Below are 19,488 nucleotides of genomic sequence, written 5' to 3' on the forward strand. Positions count from 1 at the left end.
ACACAGTGTCCCCCAGCACCCCACGACATCCCCGAGTGTCCCCACCGCCCGGCAGAGTGTCCCCGCCCTGGTCCAGCCCCGGCGCCGGTGCCCGGGACGCGCCCGGTGCCCGGGGAAGACCGGGGGCAGCCCCGGCGGGCGGAAGCTCCGGAGCCGCCCCGTCGGGGCCGCCGAGATTGCGGCAGCACGGCTCGCTCCGGCCCGGCGACACCGAGGCGACACCGAGGGGACGCAGCGGGTGGGACACGGCGGGCACACGGGAGGGGACACGCCGGGGATCCACCGGGCTGACAGCGCCGCGGACTCCCCGCCGTGATCCAGGTGGAGCCGAGGGGGCGTCCCGGTGCCGGTGGCGGTGCCGGTGCCGGTGCCGGTGCCTCCCATCCCGCCAGGAACTGCCCCGGGTTTTCCTGCCTGTCCCGTCCCGTCCCGGTGCGGCGGGGCGCAGCCCGGGGACCCCGGCCCCGTATCGGTTCTGCTTTCCAGGGGAAGGCAGCGGCGATGATTTCGCAGGGGGCGGGAGTTACCTGCCCCCGGGATTCCCCACCTGCCGCCGCCCCATAAAAAGCCTCGCCGGTGGCGGGACAGAGCGACAGACCTTCGATGGCTCCGCTCCGCCGCCTCCTCCTCCTCCTCCTCCTCCTCCTCCTCGGTGTGCTGCTGCCGCCTCCCGCGGCACCGGCCCCGGCCCCGCTCCGCCGCCCGGACCTGGCCGCCTGCAGGATCCTCTCCCGGGAGCTGTCGCGGCTGCTGGCGGCCGTCAAAGAGCCGCCCTCGGCGCTGGTGAGTGCGGGGGCTCGGCCGGGGACACCGGGGGCTCGGCCGGGGGACATCGGGGGACTCGGCCGGGGACACCGGGGGGCTCGGCCGGGGACACTGGGGGGCTCGGCCGGGGACACCGGGAGGCTCGGCCGGGGACACTGAGGGGCTCGGCCGGGGACACTGAGGGGCTCGGCCGGGGACATCGGGGGGCTCGGCCGGGGACACCGGGGGGCTCGGCCGGGGGACATCGGGGGGCTCCTGAAGCACCGGGGGCTCAGGAAGCACCGGGAGGCTCGGGAACACCGGGGAGCTCGACCGAGAACACTGGGGAGCTCGGGAATACCGTGGGGGTCAGCCGGGGACACCGAGGGGTCAGCCGGGGACACCGAGGGGTCAGCCGGGGACACGGTGGGGGGCTCGGGAAGCACCGGGGGGCGCGGGGCCATGACGGCGGGGATCGGACCGGGGATTGGGGATCCCCCCGGGGGTCCTGGGGCCCGTGGGGAACCCACCGCTCCCTGCTCCAGGACGGGATGCAGCTGCTGGAGGAGCCCCAGAATTGGCCCCCCCGGATCCGCTGTAGCGACGCCTGCGACCCCCTGGCGCTGGAGACCAACAACACGGTACCGGGGGGCTCCGGGGGGCTCCGGGGGGCTGCGGGGGGCTGCGGGGGGCTCCGGGGTGCGGGGCGCTCCCTTGGGCCCCCAGGGGTGCTCGGGGGTGACGGAGATGCTGAGGGTGCCTGGGGAGTCCCAGGAGTGTCCGGGGTTCAGGGAAAGCTGAGGGGTGTGCCCGGGGGTCCCAAGGGTGTTTTGGGGTCCCAGGAGTGTCTGGAGTTCCCAGGGAGGCTGGGGATGTGTTTGGGGGCTCTGGGGATGTCTGGGGGTCCCAGGAAGGCTAAGGGAGGCACCTGGGGGTCCCAGGAATTCCCAGAGATGCTGAGGATGAACCAGAGGGTCCCAGGGCTGTCTGGGGGTCCCAAGGATGAACCTGGGGGTCCTAGAGAGGTCCCAGGGACGCTGAGAATGGGCTCCCAGGGCTGTCTGGGGGTTCCAGGAGTTCCCAGAGATGCTGAGGATGAACCTGGGGGTCCCAGGGCTGTCTGGAGGTCCCAGGGATGCTGAGGACGCGTTTGGAGCTCCCCGAGGGGTCCCAGCGATGCCGAGGGATGCACCCGCGGTTCCCACCAGTGCCCGGGGGTGTCCGGTGGGGACATGGGGAGATCCCGGACCCCCGGTTCACCCCCCCCCGCTCCCCGCAGCGCTGCCTGCACCGAATCCACCAGGCGCTCCAGCACTACCGAGACCTGCTGGGCTCCGACATCTTCCGAGACCAGCCGCAGCCTCAGCTGGAGACCACCATGGAGCAGCTGCTGCGCCACGTCCAGGTGAGGAACCGGCGGCTTTACCGGGGAGCCGCATCCCCGCGGCCCCGGGGACACCGGCGACCCTCGGCTCCCCGCCCTGACCGCGCTGTCCCCGCAGGAAGGACACGGCCACCCTCCTCGTCACCACCTGCCGCCCACCGAGGTGTGGCAGCAGCAGCTCCAGCGGCACCAGGCGCTGAAGCGGCTCCGCTCCTTCGCCGCCGTCATGAGCCGAGTTTTTAACCACAGCGCCCGCTGAGCCCTGGGGACACCGACCCCCCGGTCCTCTCCGCCTATTTATTCCCCCGCCCCGAATCTTATTTATGAGATTCCTCTATTTATCTCGGGTATTTATGAGTTTCTAATAAACGTCCCACGGACACGAGGCAGCGGCTCCGGCGTGCGGGGCAGGGGGGCATTTACAGGGGACAGGGGACAAGGGACAGGGGACAGGGGAAGGGTCACTGGAAGTCGCTGGCGTCGATGTGGAGCGGGAGGAAATCGCTGGAGGAGAAGAGGGAAGGCACGGCGGGCAGGGCACAGTCCTCGGGCTGCGGCAGGAACGGGTCGTGGTGGTCCAGGAGAGCGGCGCTGGCTGCGGGGGGGACAGGGCAGAGGGGACAGCTCAGTGATCGGGGGACAGCTCAGTGCCCGGGGGACAGGGCAGAGGGGACAGCTCAGTGATCGGGGGACAGGGCAGTGCCCGGGGGACAGGGCAGAGGGGACAGATCAGAGCCCGGGGGACAGGGCAGGGCTCAGGGGACAGCTCAGTGCCCGGGGGACAGGACTCAGGGGACAGATCAGTGCCTGGGGGACAGGGCAGTGCCCAGGGGACAGGGCAGAGGGGACAGATCAGTGCCCGGGGACAGGGCTCAGGGGACAGATCAGAGCCCGGGGGACAGGGCAGAGGGGACAGATCAGTGCCCGGGGACAGGGTCCAGGGGACAGCTCAGTTCCCGGGGGACAGGGCAGAGGGGACAGATCAGTGCCCGGGGGACAGCTCAGTGCCCGGGGACAGGGCAGGGCTGGGGGGACAGGGCAGAGGGGACAGCTCAGTGCCCGGGGGACAGGGCTCAGGGGACAGATCAGTGCCTGGGGGACAGGGCAGGGCTCAGGGGACAGGGCAAAGGGGACAGCTCAGTGCCCCGGGGGACAGATCAACGCCCAAGGGACAAAGAAGCGCCCAGGGGACACCTCTGTCCCCGCCCCAGCCCCGACACTCACCTGGGCTCAGCTGGAATCTCTCCTCGAAGGTTTCCCCCATGTCCGGCATCAGCTCCGCCTCCTCCAGTGTCCCCAGTGTCCCCGGGCCCGGCTCCAGCCCCTCCAGTGTCCCCAGTGTCCCCGGGCCCGGCTCCAGCCCCTCCAGCGCCTGCAGCAGCTCCTGCATGTCCTGGCTCCCCGGCAGCAGCTCCAGGTCCCTCAGCTCCGGTGGCAGTGTCCCCTGCTCCTCGGGGACCTGCTGTGGCTCCACAGCCCCCGGCGCCGCCTGCAGCATCCCCGTGTCCACGGCCACTGTCCCCTGCTGTCCCAGCAGTGTCCCCAAATCCCCTGATGCCACCTGCAGCACCCCCAGCCCCCCAGGCAGCACCTGCAGGGACCCCACAGCCCCTGGTGCCACCTGCAGCGTCCCCTGGATGTCGGGGACCCCTGATGCCACCACCTGTGGCACCTGTTGGGGCTGTGGTTGCAGTGTCCCCAAGCCCCTGGGCTGCAGTGTCCCTGGGCTCGTGGCCATCCCCTGTGGTGTCCCCAGGCTCCCAGGGGTGACCTGCAGTGTCCCTGGGCTCGTGGCCATCACCTGTGTCATCCCCATCCTACTGGCCACCACCTGTGCTGTCCCCAAGTTCCCAGGGGTGACATGTGGCACCCCTGGGCCTGTGGCCACCACCTGTGCTGTCCCCAAGTTCCCAGGGGTGACCTGTGGCACCCCTGGGCCTGTGGCCACCACCGGCGGTGTCCCTGGGCTCACGGCCACGCCCTGAGGGGTCCCCAGGCTCCCAGGGGTGACCTGAAGTGTCCCTGGGCTTGTGGCCATCACTTGCAGTGTCCCCCGGCTCGTGGTCACACCTTGAGGTGTCCCCAAGTTCCCAGGGGTGACCTGTGCTGTCCCTGGGACTGTGGCCACCACCTGTGCTGTCCCCAAGTTCCCAGGCGTGACCTGTGCTGTCCCCAAGTTCCCAGGGGTGACCTGTGCTGTCCCTGGGACTGTGGCCACCACCTGCGCTGTCCCCAAGTTCCCAGGGGTGACCTGTGCTGTCCCCAAGTTCCCAGGGGTGACCTGTGCTGTCCCTGGGATTGTGGCCACCACCTGTGCTGTCCCCAAGTTCCCAGGGGTGACCTGCGGTGTCCCCAAGTTCCCAGGGGTGACCTGTGCTGTCCCCGAGCCCTGGGACGGTGGCAGTGGCAGGCCACCAGGCTGCTGTGTCCCCTGCCCCTCGGGCTGCAGCTGCAGCATCTCCAGGTTCTCCGTGGCCACCACCAGCTCCTCTTCTGTCTGCCACTTGGGCTGTCTGCAGGGAGAGACAGCGGGACAGGGGTCAGGGTCAGGGGTCACGGATTGGGGTCAGGGGGCGGAGTCAGGTATTAGGGTCAAGGGTTGGGGTCAGGGTCAGGGATTGGGGTCAAGGGTTGGGATCAAGGGTTGGGGTCAAGGGGTCAGGGTCAGGGTTGCGGTCAAGGTCAGGGGTTGGGGTCAGGGGTCAGGGTCAGGGGTTGGGGTCAGGATCAAGGGTTGGGGTCAGTGGTTGGGGTCAGGATCAAGGGTTGGGGTCAGGGGTCAGGGGAAGGGGTCCGGGATTGGGGTCAGGGGTTGGGGTCAAGGGTCAGGGTCAGGGGTTGGGGTCAGGAGTTGGGATCAGGGATTGGGCTCGGGGTCAGGGATTGGGGTCAGGGGTTGGGGTCAGGGATCAGGGGATGGGGTCAGAGGTCAGGGATTGGGGTCAGGTGTCGGGTCAGGGATTGGGGTCAGGGGTTGGGCTCAGGGGTCAGGGTCCGGGATTGGGGTCAGGGGGCGGGGTCAGGAGTTGGGATCAAGGGTTGGGGCCAGGGGTTTGGGTCAGAGGTCATGGTTGGGGTCAAGGTCAGGGTGTGGGGTCAGGGGTCAGGGATCCCACCAGGGGGACCCTTCAAGGTGCTGGACCCCTGAGGCTGAGAATTTCTTGCTCTCTGTTGTAAAAGGCTCTGCCCCTGAAGTGGGCACTGCCTTTGACCTGAACATTCCTCATCTGGAACCTGACTTCCAAAATCCGGCTTCCAAAGCCGAGTGATGGCCCCGGGGTTATGGGGGTCTGAACAGTGGTGTCTCACCTCACAGGGTGACAAATATAGAATTTAAGGTTTTGGTGTAGGGTAATATATAAATGGAGCAAGATAAAGGATTTGAGGCATTACCAAAGTCCTTCTTCTTCCTGATTTTGGGTGTTTTTTTTCCTAATTAGGTGAAAAAGGTCCAAACTGGGGCCTTGGGTGGTTAATTAGCGGGTCAAAAGTATAAATCATAGAGGTGTCATCTCGTTATTGGAGAGTTTAGGCTTAAATAACCTTGGAAAGAATTAGAGGCACCTCCATTTTCTACCTTGTTACAGCTCACCACTCGTGAGGCTGTAACACAGATAAGAATTATCATTATATTATACTTCTCTTTAATTGATAAATAAATTGATATAATGATATATTTATATCATTATATTATATAAAGATAAGAAATATCATGATATAATGATATTATATATCATTATATTATAATTGTATTATTGTATGATACAATTATATATATGTAATTAAACATATATATAATAAACATATATAATATATATAATTACATATATAATTATATACATGTAATTATACATCTATATAATAAAAATATATAATATATATATAATTACATATATATGATTACATATACAATTATATATATGTGTAATTATACATCTATATAATAAAATATATATAATCTATATAATAAAATATATATAATATATAATTACATATATATAATTACACATACAATTATATACATGTAATTATACATATCTATAATAAAACACGGAGTCTGAACACAAAACTGAGACTCCTGAGGACTAACACCAGCTCTAACCCAGACAAAAGACCAGAACCCCACGGCCAGGTGTCCCCACGGCCAGGTGTCCCATGACCAGGTGTCCCCACGGCCAGGTGTCCCCACGGCCGGGTGTCCCTATGACCGGGTGTCCCCACGGCCAGGTGTCCCCACGGCCAGGTGTCCCCTTGGCCAGGTGTCCCCACGGCCAGGTGTCCCCATGACCAGGTGTCCCCACAGCCAGGTGTCCCCATGACCAGGTGTCCCCACGGCCAGGTGTCCCCACAACCAGGTGTCCCCACGGCCAGGTGTCCCTATGACCAGGTGTCCCCACAGCCAGGTGTCCCCATGGCCAGGTGTCCCCACAGCCAGGTGTCCCCACGGCCAGGTGTCCCCACGGCCAGGTGTCCCCATAGCCAGGTGTCCCCACGACCAGGTGTCCCCACAGCCCCTCACCTGGAGGACACGCGGATGAGGCGCCGGTTCAGGTATTTCTTGGACTCATCCAGGTTCCCTGAGGGGACAAAAAGAGGGGTCAGGGGGATGTCCTGGCTCAAGCCCAACCCGTGCCAAGCCGTGCCAAGCCGTGCCAAGCCGTGCCAGGCCGTGCCAGGCCGTACCCTCCTGCTTCTCGCTGTAGTAACGCCCGAAAGCCTCGTCCCGGGGGATGTTGGGGTACAGGAACTTGAGGGGGTTTTCTGGGGGGTTCTCCTCCATCATCATCTGGTAGTTGTGGATGATGTCGGGCAGCGCCAGTGACACCAGCTCCGAGGCTTTGTAGGGCTCCACGGCGTGGAAAGAGGGCGATCCTGTTTGGGGGGGAACAGCAGGAGGGGTGAGGGTGACGCTTTAGGTTTTTAAATGTTGGGGTTTTTCAGGTTCTGGGCTGCACAGATGGGTTTATTGGGTTTTTTTTTCTTGTATTGCAGATACTGAAATACTCAGTTCTGAGCCTCACTCAGCTCTCTGCACAGAGAGTGTTTTGGGGGTGTTTTTGAGGGTGTTTTGGGGGTGTTTTTGAGGGTGTTTTGGGGCTGTTTTGGGAGGCGTTTTGGGGGTATTTTGGGGGATGTTCTGGGGATGTTTTGGGGGGTATTTTGGGGTGTGTTTTGGGGGCTGTTTGGGGGTGGTTTGGGGGTTGTTTTGGGGGGTGTTCTGGGAGTGTTTTGGGGGTGTTTTGGAGGCTGTTTCGGAGGTTGTTTTGGGGACTGTTTTGGGAGGTGTTTTGGAGGGCGTTTTGGTGCCGTTTTGGAGGGTGTTTTGGGGATGTTTTGGGGAGTGTTTTGGGGGTGTTTTGGGGGACGTTTTGTGGGCTGTTTTGGGGGGTGTTTTGGGGTGTGTTCTGGGGTGTGTTTTGGTGCCGTTTTGGGGGTGTTTTGTAGGCTGTTTTGGGAGACGTTTTTCGGGGTGTTTGGGGTGTGTTTTAGGGGGTGTTTTCGGGGTGTTTTGGAGGGTGTTTTGGGGGTGTTTGGGGTTTTGGTGGTGTTTTGGGGGGCATTTTGGGAGACGTTTTTCGGGGTGTTTGAGGTGTGTTTTGAGGGTGTTTGGGGAGTGATTTGGGGGTGTTTGGGGGGTGTTTCAGGGGGCATTTTGGGGATGTTTTGGGGGCTGTTTTGGGGGTGTTTCGAGGGTATTTTGGGAGCTGTTTTAGAGGCTGCTTTGGGGCTGTTTTGGGGGTGTTTTGGGGACTGTTTTGGGGAGTGTTTCGGGAGTATTTTGGGAGCTCTTTTAGAGGCTGTTTTGGAGGGCGTTTTGGGGCTGTTTTGGGGGGCGTTTCGGAGCCTGTTTTTGGGGCTGTTTTAGAGGCTGCTTTGGGGCCGTTTTGTGGTGCCACTCACCCCTCTCGTGGTGCTCCACCCAGGTGAAGGTGACCCCGCCGAGGACGCTCTCGCTGAAGCGCAGCAGGAACGTCCCCGTCATCTTGGACTTGAGCAGCTTCTCCTCCTGCTTGCGGCTCACGAAGCCCAGGATGAGGCTGGGGGGGACAGAGTCAGCCCCTGGGGACCCCCAGGACCCTCCCCAGGCCCCAGCCCCGCTCCTACCCGTCCTTCCACAGCTGCTTGAGGTGCTCCTGCAGCAGCGACAGGATCCCGTCCAGCCAGGCCCAGAAGGAGAAACCGGCGGCTCCGTCCTGAGGGAGGGGACACGGGGACATCATGGGGACATCATGGGGACAGCATGGGGACATGGGGACATCATAGGGACATGGGGACATGGGGACATCACAGGGACATGGGGACATCATGGGGACATGGGGACATCATGGGGACATCATGGGGACATCATGGGGACATGGGGACATCATGGGGACATGGTGGGGACATCATGGGGACATCATGGGGACATGGGGACATAATGGGGATATGGGGACATCATGGGGACATCATGGGGACATCATGGGGACATGGGGACATCATAGGGACATCATGGGGACATCATGAGGACATCATGAGGACATCATGGGGACATGGGGTCATCATAGGGACATGGGGACATGGGGATGTGGGGACATCATGGGGACAGCATGGGGACAGCATGGGGACATGGGGACATCATAGGGACATCATGGGGACATCATGAGGACATCATGAGGACATCATGGGGACATGGGGTCATCATAGGGACATGGGGACATGGGGATGTGGGGACATCATGGGGACAGCATGGGGACAGCATGGGGACATCACAGGGACATGGGGACAACATGAGGACATGGTGGGGACATCATGGGGACATGGGGACATCATGGGAATATCATGGGGATATCATGGGGACATCATGGAGACATGGGGACATCATGGGGACAGCATGGGGACATCATGGGGACATCATGGGGACATAGGGACATGGGGACATCATGGAGACATGGGGACATCACAGGGACATCATGGGGACATGGGGACATCACGGGGACATCACAGGGACATCATGGGGACATCATGGGGACATGGGGACATGGGGACATCATGGGGACATCATGGGACAGGGACACAGAGGGATAGGGACACAGAGGGACAACAGTGACAGGGACACAGAGGGACAGGACCAAGGATGGATGAGAGGGACAGGGCCACAGAGGGACAGGGACATGGAGGGACAGGGACACAGAGGTACAACAGGGACAGAGGGACAGGGACACGGAGGGACAAGAGGGACAGGGTCCTGGGGGAACGACAGGACAGAGCCACAGAAGGACATGGGGAGTGACAGGACAGGGCACAGGGTGACTGGGGGACACGGCCATGAGGGGACAAGGCCACAGAGGGACACGGCCGTGAGGGGACAGGGCCATGAGGGGACAGCTGGGACAAGGCCATGGGGAACAGCTGGGACAGGGCTAGGGTGTGATGGGGCCATGAAGGGACAGGGCCATGAGGGGACAAGAGGGACAGGGCCACAAGGGAAACAGGGCCATGGAGGCATGGGGACAGAGGGGACAGAGGGGACAGAGGGGACAGGCCTCACTCACCTTTGAGAACTTGGGCCAGGGCACGGTGCTGTCCGGGGACGGCTTCGAGCCTTGAGGTGACAGCAGAGTGAGGGAGGGCAGTGCAGCCTTGTCCCCCCGTGTCCCCCTGTGTCCCCTGTGTCCCCCGTGTGCCTCCGTGCCCCCGTGTCCCCCCATGTCCCTCTGTGTCCCCCCATGTCCCCCCGTGTCCCTCATGTCCCCTCTGGCCCCCGTGTTCCCCATGTCGCCCCGTGTCCCCATGTCCCCCCTGTGTCCCTCATGTCCCCCCATCTCCCCCCTGTGTCCCCCCGTGTCCGTGTCCCTCTGTGTCTCCCATGTCCCCCGTGTCCCTCCCGTGTCCCTCATGTCCCCCGTGTCCCCCCCATGTCCCCCCATGTCCCCTCGTACCCCGCCGTGTCCCTCATGTCCCCCGTGTCCCTCATGTTCCTCTGTGTCTCTACATGTCCCCAATGTCCCTCCATGTCCCCCCGTGTCCCTCGTGTCCCCCGTGTCCCCCCATGTCCCCCATGTCCCCCCATGTCCCCTCGTACCCCGCCGTGTCCCTCATGTCCCCCGTGTCCCTCATGTTCCTCTGTGTCTCTACATGTCCCCAATGTCCCTCCATGTCCCCCCGTGTCCCTCGTGTCCCCCGTGTCCCCCCCATGTCCCCCATGTCCCCCCATGTCCCCTCGTACCCCGCCGTGTCCCTCATGTCCCCCGTGTCCCTCATGTTCCTCTGTGTCTCTACATGTCCCCAATATCCCTCCATGTCCCCCCGTGTCCCCCGTGTCCCCCCCATGTCCCCCATGTCCCCTCATGTCCCCCCATGTCCCCCATGTCCCCCATGTCCCCTGTGTCCCCCCATGTCCCCGTGTCCCCCTGTGTCCCTCTGTGTCCCCCCATGTCCCTCATGTCCCTCTGTGTCCCTCGTATCCCCCATGTCCCCCGTGTCCCCATGACTCCCGTGTCCCCCCGTGTCCCCCCGTGTCCCCGTGTCCCCGGCCTCACCCAGCAGTTTCCTGGCCAGCATCAGGAGGTTTTCCCGGCTCAGGCCGCGCTCGGCCGCGCTCTGGAACTGCCAACTCAGCACCTCGGCCAGCCGCGGCCACGGCGCTGCCGGGGGGGACGAGAAGAACTGCTGCGCCTGGGGACACGGGGACACGGGGACACGGGGTGAGGGGGGACAGGGACACCGGGGACACGGGGGACAGGGGGTGAGTGGGGACAGGGACACCGGGGACACGGGGGACACGGGGGACACGGAGTGAGTGGGGACTGGGACACGGGGGACACGGGGGACACGGGGGACACGGGGTGAGCGGGGACTGGGACACCGGGGACACAGGGGACACGGGGGACACGGGGGACACGGGGTGAGTGAGGACTGGGACACGGGGGACACAGGGGGACACAGGGGGACACAGGGGGACACGGGGGACACGGGGTGAGTGGGAACAGGGACATGGGGGACATGGGGTGAGCGGGGACTGGGACACGGGGGACACGGGGGGACACGGGGTGAGTGGGGACAGGGACACGGGGGGACACAGGGGGACTGGGGACAGGAACATGGGGGACATGGGGGGACATGGGGGACACAGAGTGACACGGGGTGAGTGGGGACAGGTTCACGGGGGACACAGGGGAACACGGGGTGAGTGGGGACAAGGACACGGGGGGACACGGGGGACACGAGGTGAGTGGGGACAGGGACATGAGGAGGGGACAGGGACATGAGGAGGGAATGGGGACAGGGCAAGGGGAGGTGGGGGACGTACTGGAGCAGGGGAGGGGGACATGGGGGGACAGGGACACTGGGAGAGGACAGGAGGGGACATGGGGAGGGACAGGGACACGCACTGGAGCAGGGGACAGAGATCAGACAGGGACCAGAGGATGGGGACATGGGGACAAGGCAGGGACCACAGACACATGGCAGGGGACAGCGACCAGGGCAGGGGACAGGGATCAAGGGACAGGACAGGGACCAGGGGCTGGGACAAGTGACAGAGGATGGGGTCCAAGGGATGGGGACAGGCACCAGGGCAGGGGACAGGGGTGGGACAGGGACCAAAGACAAGGTCATGAAGCAGGGGACTGGGACAAGGGGACAGAGATGTGCCCCTGAGGTAGGGGCTGGGCCCAGAACCAGGGGGACCACCAGGAACAGGGACAGGACACCAGGACAGAGGTCAAAGGGCAGGGACGGGACAAGCAGCATCCCAAGGGGGGGGACACGAGGCAGGGGGTGGCACAGGGCCGGGGGTCCCCGGGGGGTCACCTTGGGGTCAGAGCTGAGCATGTTGAACCAGAGGATGGAGGCCCAGGCACTGGAGAGCTGGTTGTTGTTGGAGATGATGACGAAGGGCAGCGTGGTGGTCTGGGGAGGGGACAGGGGACAGCGCTCAGGCTGGCTGTCCCCAACCCCCCCAAAAAACCCCCCAGAACCCCCAGCCCTCACCTCCAGCTCCAGCTCCAGCCCGCAGTAGGCGTAGGCCAGCGTGAAGGTGATGAGGTGCAGCTCCTCTGTCACCACCAGGGGACCCTGCCGAGAGGTGACACCGCTGTCACCGCCCATCCTTGTCCCCCTGCGACCCCCAGAGCCCCCACCCCACACCCACCTCGCCGCTGGCGCCTTTGCCCTTGCCAGCTCTGCTGTCCTTCTGCTCCTTCAGCGTCTGTGGGGACCGAGAGTCAGCCCGGGGCGGGGTCCCCACCCTGCTCCCCGCCCCGGGGGGGATTTGGGGGGTCTGGGGGGGTCCCTACGAGGTACTGGAAGTCGCAGATCAGCCCCTCCTGGGGACTGTCCCCGGCCAGGAGCGTTTTGCTGCTCGACGTGAGGATGTTGAACCTGCGGAACCTGCGGGGCAGAGGCAGGAGGTGGGATGGGGGTCAGGACCCCCGGGAGGGGACATGGGGGACAGGACCCCTGGGGGGGTGTGGGTGGGGGGCAGGACCCCTGGGGGGGTGTGGGTGGGGGGTCAGGACCCCTGGGGGGGGTGTGGGTGGGGGGGCAGGACCCCTGGGGAGGGTGTGGGTGGGGGTCACGACCCCCCTCCCGGGAGGGGGCATAGCCCAGCTATGGGTGGGGGGGGTCAGGACCCCCAGAGGGGCTGTGGGGAGGGATCAAGACCCCTTGGGGGTACAACAGAGGTGTCAGGACCCCCCCAGGGATGGCAAGGAGGGGTTCAAGACACCCCTCAGGGGGTGGATGTGGGGGTCGGGACCCCCAGACAGGCTGTAGGGGGATCGGGACCCCTGGAGGGTACAACAGAGGGTTGGGGGACCCCCCCAGGGATGGCAGGGGGGGTTCAGGACACCCCTCAGGGGGTGGATGTGGGGGTCGGGACCCCCAGAGGGGCTGTGAGGAGGATCGGGACCCCTGGGAGGGACAGCAGAGGTGTCAGGACCCCCCCCCCGGGGATGGCAGGGGGGGTTCAGGATCCTCCCTCATGAGCTGGGGGTGGAGGGTCGGGACCCCCAAAGGGGCTGTGAGGAGGATCCAGACCCCTTGGGGGTACAACAGAGGTGTCAGGACCCCCCAGGGATGGCAGGGGGGGTTCAGGACACCCCTCAAGGGCAGGGTGTGGGGGTCGGGACCCCCAGAGGGGCTGTGGGGTGATAGAGACCCCTGGAGGGTACAACAGAGGGGTGGGGGACCCCCCAGAGATGGCAGGGGGGGTGTCAGGACCCCCAAAGGGGCTGTGAGGAGGATCCAGACCCCTGGGGGGTACAACAGAGGTGTCAGGACCCCCCAGGAATGGCAGGGGGCTTTCAGAACACCCCTCAGAGACCCCCGCGGTGATGTCTCAGCCCCACCTCCGCCTGCAGCGCTCTCCCCGCTCTCACCCTTTGATGTTGGGCGGGTCCCTACAAGAGACAGAAGCGGGGTGAGGGGCAGCGGGACCCCCTCGGGCGGTCGGGGGGGGGTCTCTGGGGGGCGGCTCCCACCTGTCGATGTGGATCTTGGCCTCCATGCGGTGGTTGCGGTCGTGCAGCCGCACCAGCAGCCGGGCGCGGGCCGAGAACTTGCTGCCGGTGCGGAGCACGAGCGGGCGCCGGCCGGCGTTCGGGGTGCTGGGCTGCTGCTCCACCACGAAGGCGCTGGGGAAACGGGGGGTCAGGGCTGTCCCCAGAGCCCCGTGTCCTTTCTGTGCTGCCCCGAGACCTCCCTGTGCTGCCCCGAGACCTCCCTGTCCTCTCTCTGCTGTCCCCAGACCCCCTGTCCCCTCTCTGTGCTGTCCCCAGACCCCCCTGTGCTGTCCCCAGATCCCCTGTCCTCTCCCTGGTGTCCCCAGACCTGTCCTCTCTGTGCTGTCCCCAGACCCCCCTGTCCTTTCTGTGCTGTCCCGAGACCTCCCTGTCCTTTCTATGCTGTCCCCAGACCTGTCCTCTCTCTGCTGTCCCCAGACCCCCTGTCCCCTCTCTGTGCTGTCCCGAGACCTCCCTGTCCTCTCTCTGCTGTCCCCAGACCTGTCCTCTCTCTGCTGTCCCCAGATCCCCTGTCCCCTCTCTGGTGTCCCCAGACCCCTTGTCCTCTCTTTTTTGTGTCCCCAGACCCCCTGTCCTCCCCGTGCTGTCCCCAAACCCCCTGTCCCCTCTCTGGTGTCCCCAGACCTCCCTGTCCTCTCTTTTTTGTGTCCCCAGACCCCCTGTCCTGTCTGTGCTGTCCCCAGACCCCCCTGTCCTCTCTCTGCTGTCCCCAGACCCCCCTGTCCCCTCTCTGGTGTCCCCAGACCCCCTGTCCTCTCTCTGCTGCCCTCACTTCTTAAAACCACAGAATATCCCGAGTTGGAGGGATCCCAGCAGGATTATCCAGATTTAACTCCTGCCCAGTCAGAGTTTAACTCCCAAACCTGCCCAATCCTAAATCCCAGCCCCTGGGGGATTTTTTGAGTGTGGTGGGGTTTAGGGGAGTTCTCCACTGTTCCCAGCTCGGTGCTCTGAGGATCCTACAAAGGCACCGAGACCAAACTGCCCTGGGTTTTTGTGAAGCAAAGTCCTCGAAGTTCTTGGTGCTGTTTTTTGTTATAAATGCTGTAGGTTTTTGGGGTTTTTTGTTTTTTTTTTTTTTTTTGTGTGTTTTTTTGTTTTTTTTTGGGTGTTTGTTTTTGTTTTTGTTTTCTTTGTTATACGTACTAGTAAAGACCTGCTATTTCTATTTCCAAAATCTTTTGCCTAAAAGCTTTTAACTGCAAATTATAATTGGAAAAAAGGGGGGTGGTGGTGGTGGTGATTCTCCATTCCAAGGGAAGCTCCAACTTTCCCTGGCAGATTTATCTTCCCAAACCAAGACAGAGTGTTGGCCAAAACAGTTCCTGAGTTATAGAACTATGGAATAACCAGAGTTGGAAGGGACCCACCAGGATCATGGAGTCCAGCTCCTCTCCTGGCAAAGGACAACCCCAAAAGTCCTCCCAGTCCCCAAATCCTGACATTTGAGATCATTGAGGACCTGACAACATTGTCCAAACAGCCTCTGACCCCTGGAATTCTGGAATATCCTGAGCTGGAAGGGACCCACAAGGATCAAGTACAACTCCTGGCCCTGCATGGACACCCCAAAACTCCTCCCCAATCTCCCAGCACCCAAAAGTGTTGTCCAAACACTCCCTGACCTCTTGAATTACAGACCTGGAAGGGATCCATCAGGATCAAAGTCCAAGGAACCACAAAAGTTTCCCCCAAACCCCTGAGAGCGCTGCCAGAACCCTCCCCGACCTCTCTGAATTACAGAACATCCAGAGCTGCAAAGGGCCCATCAGGATCATTGATGCCAGCCCCAGGCCGTGCACAGACACCCCAAAACCACACCCTGTGCCTGGGAGCCGTGTCCCAACCCTCTGGGAATGTCACCAACTGTGGATACTGAAAGCGAGAGGTCAGGCAGCGAGGGCAGAGTGAAATCTGTGTGAAATCAAGTCACATAATTCCCTCACACCGGCCTCAGAAGCTGTGAGGAGGAAAAATCAAAACCGTCTTTGGGAGGCGACAAACCCTTAAGGTGGAAAATGGTTTGGGTGAAAATCGCTATGGCAGCTGATGATTTCCAGCTTTTTGTTCACTTGGAAAAAACGGCCAAAGGGTGTTTGTTCTGAGTGTCCAATAGTGGAACTGTCTATATAAAAAGTGGTGAAGAATAAAGTGTTTTCTCTCCCCTGTGTGTCGTCCCCACCGCTGTCCCTAATCAAGAGTGACAATAATTCCCTGCAGAGCTGCTCCAACCCTCGGGGGAAGAACCTTTCCCTGATCCCCACCCCAAACCCGCCCCCGGCACGGCTCCAGCCCCACAGCCCGCCCCACACCTCTTCAGCAGGTGCGTGAGCTGCTCCTGCAGCCGCTGCTCCAACAGGGGCGTCTCTGCCACCAGCGGGTCCCTCTCGTAGGTCACCTTTTGTCGCAGGTCGTTCAGCTCCCGCAGCAGCTGCCGCAGCTGGAACAGCCCCTGCCCCAGCTCCGTGAACCTGCAGGGGACGGGGAGCTCAGAGGGGTGTGGCTGCAGCCCCCCAGCTCCTCCCCGAGCCCCCCAAGCCCTACCAGGTCTCCAGGTGACGCAGGTTGGTGTCACCGGGGGCTCCAAGGCACACGTGCTGCTGCCGCAGCCGCCAGTCGCCCAGCTCCTGCTGCAGCAGCTCCTGCAGGGTCTCGCTGCGCCCCAAGAGCTGCTGCATCTGAGCCAGCACCCCCTGGGGGGAGATGGGGGGTCTCAGCGGGGTGCTCAGGGTGGTCCTGAACCCCTCCTCTCCAAACCCTGGTCACCGTGACCCCTCCTCACCCGCCGCTGCCGGTCCAGGTTCTGCAGTTTGGCCTGGAGGGTTTGGAGCTCCTGGATGTACTCGGGGTCTCTGTTCCTCTCCTGACCTGCGGGCAGCGGGGAGAGATCGGGGTTTTGGGGGGTTCAGGGGGGCAGTGTCACCCGCCACGCCCACGGCGTGCGGCTCACCTGGCTGGTAGTGCACCTTGTAGCAGAAATCAAAAGCATCCTGCAGATCCTCCAGGTGCCTGAAGGCTCGTTTGGCTTCCTGCGGGCACAGAGGGGGTCAGGAGGGGCCGGGCAGCCGCCGGGGGGCTCACCGGGGGTCGCGGGGGGGTGATGTTACCTGCAGAGCCGTCTGGAACTCGGCCAAACGTCGCTGGATCTGCTGCTCCCGGCTGCTCTCCGGGGCTGGGCTGGGCGGGGGGACAGAACCGCCCTGGGGACACACGGGAGGTGTGGGGGGGACACACGGCAGGTGTGGGTGTGACACACGGCAGGTGAGTGTGGGACACACGGGAGGTGTGGGTGTGACACACGGCAGGTGTGGTGTGACACACGGCAGGTGAGGGTGTGACACACGGCAGGTGAGTGTGGGTGTGACACACGGCAGGTGTGGGTGTGACACACGAGAGGTGTGCGGGGGACACACGGCAGGTGTGGGTGTGACACACGGCAGGTGTGGGTGTGACACACGGGAGATGTGGGTGTGACACACGGCAGGTGAGTGTGGGACACAGGGCAGGTGAGTGTGGGACACACGGGAGGTGTGGGTGTGACACACGGGAGGTGAGGGTGTGACACACGGCAGGTGTGGGTGTGACACACGGCAGGTGTGGGTGGGACACACGGCAGGTGAGGGTGTGACACACGGCAGGTGTGGGTGTGACACACGGCAGGTGTGGGTGGGACACACGGCAGGTGTGGGTGTGACACACGGCAGGTGAGGGTGTGACACACGGCAGGTGAGGGTGTGACACACGGCAGGTGTGAGTGTGACACACGAGAGGTGTGGGTGTGACACACGGCAGGTGTGGGTGTGACACACGGGAGGTGTGGGGGGGACACACGGCAGGTGTGGGTGTGACACACGGGAGATGTGGGTGTGACACACGGCAGGTGAGTGTGGGACACACGGCAGGTGTGGGTGTGACACACGGCAGGTGTGGGTGTGACACACGAGAGGTGTGGGTGTGACACACGAGAGGTGTGTGTGTGACAGCGGGACCCCCGTGCCGCAGGGTGGGGCACACAGCCCTGCCTTACCTGTCCCCCCGCCTGCCCCAGGCGCAGGATCCGCCGCTCCTCCTGCAGCAGGTTGGCCACCAGGTTGGCGAATCGCTCCGGTTTCTTCCCGAATTCCGCCTGCAGAGGGGCCGGGGGGTCAGGGGAGCGCAGAGACGCAGCCCCCCGCAGCCCTCACGGCGCTCCCCCAGCCCCGAGGCGCACCTGGAGGTCGCGGTGAGCCTTGCGCAGGTTGTGCTTCAGCATGAAATCCTCGTAGCCCGAGCCCAGGCTGCCCAGGCTCTCTCCCAGTAGCACCAGTAAGGAGTGGAACAGCATCGGGGCGTGCGAGGAGAGCGGCTCCGCCGCCTGGCGCCTGCGGTAACGGGACTTCAGCGCCGGCAGGGCCCTGCCCGTGTCCCCCCCGGTGCCGCCCCCAGCCCCGGAGCCCAGCCCCGTTACCAGTTCTGGCCCTCGATCCAGGCGGCCAAGCACTGGCGCACGGCCATGGGCAGCGCCGAGCGCGCGTACAGCTGATGCACCTGCTCCAGGTAAGTGTTGGCCAAGTTCTGCACCTCCTGCCACTGCGCCATGCTGCGTGGACAGCGGGTCAGGGCCGGGCCCGCGGCCACGGCAGGAGCACGAGAAAAACACGCGTGTCGCAGCTGGGCACCGCTGCACCGCACGTACCTGCCTGCAGCACAGGCGGCCCGGGGGTCCCTCTGCTCCCGGGGGTCCCTCCGCTCCCGGGGGTCCCTCCGCTCCCGGGGGTCCCTCTGCTCCTGCTCGGTCCTGGGTGGTCTCAGGGGTCCTTCTGCTTCTGCTTAACCCTGACTGCTCCTGCTTGGGGTCCCCTCGCTCCTGCTTGGTTACGGGGGTCCTTCTGTTCCTGCTCAGTGCTGGGTGGTCCCGAGGGTCCCTCTGCTTCTGTCCGGTCCTGGGGGTCCCTTTGATCCTGCTCGGTTCTGGGTGGTCCCGGGGGTCCTCTCGCTCCTGCTCGGTTCTGGGGGATCCCTTTGATCCCGCTCGGTTCTGGGTGGTCCCGGGGTCCCCTCGTTCCTGCTCGGTTCTGGGGGGTCCCTTTGATCCTGCTCGGTTCTGGGTGGTCCCGGGGTCCCCTCGTTCCTGCTCGGTTCTGGGGGGTCCCTTTGATCCTGCTCGGTTCTGGGTGGTCCCGGGTGTCCCCTCGTTCCTGCTCGGTCCTGGGTGGTCCCGGGGGTCCCTCTGCTCTGCCTCAGCCCCGGCAGTTCCCGGGGGTCCCCTCGTTCCTGCTCGGTTCTGGGTGGTCCCGGGGGTCCCCTCGCTGCCGCTGGGGTGGCCGCGGGCCGGCAGCCGCGTCCTGCGGGGGGGAGCAGGGGCTGAGCCAGGGCCCGGGGCGCACACACACAACGCCCACCACGGAACCCCCAGCCCCTCCTCAGAGGTGTCCCGATAGCGGACCCCCATTGAAGCCCTCGGGCACCCCAAGTGTCCTTCCCGCAGGGCTGGGTGCCCCCTAAACACCCCCCGCCCCAGCGGGACAGCCCTCCAGGGGACGCTTTGTGTACCCCAGCCGGGATCCGCGGCCTGTGCGCTCCTCCCCCGGGGCCCCCCGCGCTCCAGAACCGCCCACGTCCTCCCCGGGACCCCCGGTCTGCCCCCGGCGCCCCGGACCCACCTCCGCCGCCACCGGAGCAGGAAGGCGGGCTGGCCACGCCCCCTGCTCCGCTCTGCGCGGTGATTGGCGGAGCTCAGGGCCGATGCCACACCCCCTCTTCCGCTCTGCTCGGTGATTGGTGGAGAGCGGCGCCGAGGTCACGCCCCCGCGAGCAGTGGCGTTCAGCGGGTTCGGTTCATTTCCCCAAGTTGACGTCACACGGGGGGAGGGGCAA

General features: G+C 63.6%; 2 protein-coding genes across 13 annotated transcripts; one reads left to right on the forward strand and one right to left on the reverse strand.

Moving 5' to 3' along the window:
- Window positions 1-311: 311 nt before the first annotated feature.
- On the forward strand, window positions 312-2,401 carry IL23A (interleukin 23 subunit alpha). Its single transcript, XM_066337550.1, has 4 exons — window positions 312-783; window positions 1,290-1,385; window positions 2,024-2,149; window positions 2,247-2,401. The coding sequence occupies exons 1-4, from the start codon at window positions 604-606 to the stop codon at window positions 2,385-2,387; spliced, it is 543 nt and encodes a 180-aa protein (XP_066193647.1). The 5' UTR covers window positions 312-603; the 3' UTR covers window positions 2,388-2,401.
- A 64-nt stretch (window positions 2,402-2,465) lies between these two features.
- STAT2 (signal transducer and activator of transcription 2) lies at window positions 2,466-18,542 on the reverse strand. Of its 12 annotated transcripts, none has more exons than XM_066337560.1 (25): window positions 18,308-18,542; window positions 18,080-18,211; window positions 17,843-17,993; window positions 17,660-17,758; window positions 16,740-16,832; window positions 16,583-16,661; window positions 16,415-16,500; window positions 16,177-16,325; window positions 15,945-16,103; window positions 13,591-13,743; window positions 13,489-13,509; window positions 12,406-12,499; window positions 12,261-12,317; window positions 12,101-12,184; window positions 11,921-12,019; window positions 10,648-10,783; window positions 9,661-9,710; window positions 8,234-8,322; window positions 8,030-8,166; window positions 6,812-7,000; window positions 6,648-6,705; window positions 4,470-4,641; window positions 4,410-4,439; window positions 3,353-4,379; window positions 2,466-2,723 (listed from the first exon to the last, which is right to left on the reverse strand). In XM_066337560.1, exons 2-25 carry the CDS (start codon window positions 18,208-18,210, stop codon window positions 2,590-2,592), a joined length of 3,477 nt encoding a protein of 1,158 aa, XP_066193657.1. In that variant the 5' UTR covers window position 18,211; window positions 18,308-18,542; the 3' UTR covers window positions 2,466-2,589. The 12 variants fall into 12 exon arrangements, with proteins under 12 accessions (XP_066193657.1, XP_066193658.1, XP_066193654.1 ...); XM_066337561.1 differs by having other exon boundaries at window positions 3,353-4,349; window positions 4,380-4,439; XM_066337557.1 differs by having other exon boundaries at window positions 3,353-4,439.
- Between the last annotated feature and the right edge of the window lie 946 nt (window positions 18,543-19,488).

This window comes from Sylvia atricapilla, chromosome 29 (assembly GCF_009819655.1).
Source record: "Sylvia atricapilla isolate bSylAtr1 chromosome 29, bSylAtr1.pri, whole genome shotgun sequence".
NCBI lineage: Eukaryota > Metazoa > Chordata > Aves > Passeriformes > Sylviidae > Sylvia > Sylvia atricapilla.

Coding starts and splice junctions, on each gene's coding strand:
- STAT2 (XM_066337551.1), bottom strand. CDS start 18,210: ATGGCGCAGTGGCAGGAGGTGCAGAACTTGGCCAACACTTACCTGGAG. Junction 13,744..15,944: donor CTCACGCACCTGCTGAAGAG/GTGTGGGGCGGG, acceptor CCGTTTCCCCAG/CGCCTTCGTGGTGGAGCAGC. Junction 9,711..10,647: donor GCTGGCCAGGAAACTGCTGG/GTGAGGCCGGGG, acceptor TGTCACCTCAAG/GCTCGAAGCCGTCCCCGGAC.
- IL23A (XM_066337550.1), top strand. CDS start 604: ATGGCTCCGCTCCGCCGCCTCCTCCTCCTCCTCCTCCTCCTCCTCCTC. Junction 1,386..2,023: donor CGCTGGAGACCAACAACACG/GTACCGGGGGGC, acceptor CGCTCCCCGCAG/CGCTGCCTGCACCGAATCCA. Junction 2,150..2,246: donor AGCTGCTGCGCCACGTCCAG/GTGAGGAACCGG, acceptor CTGTCCCCGCAG/GAAGGACACGGCCACCCTCC.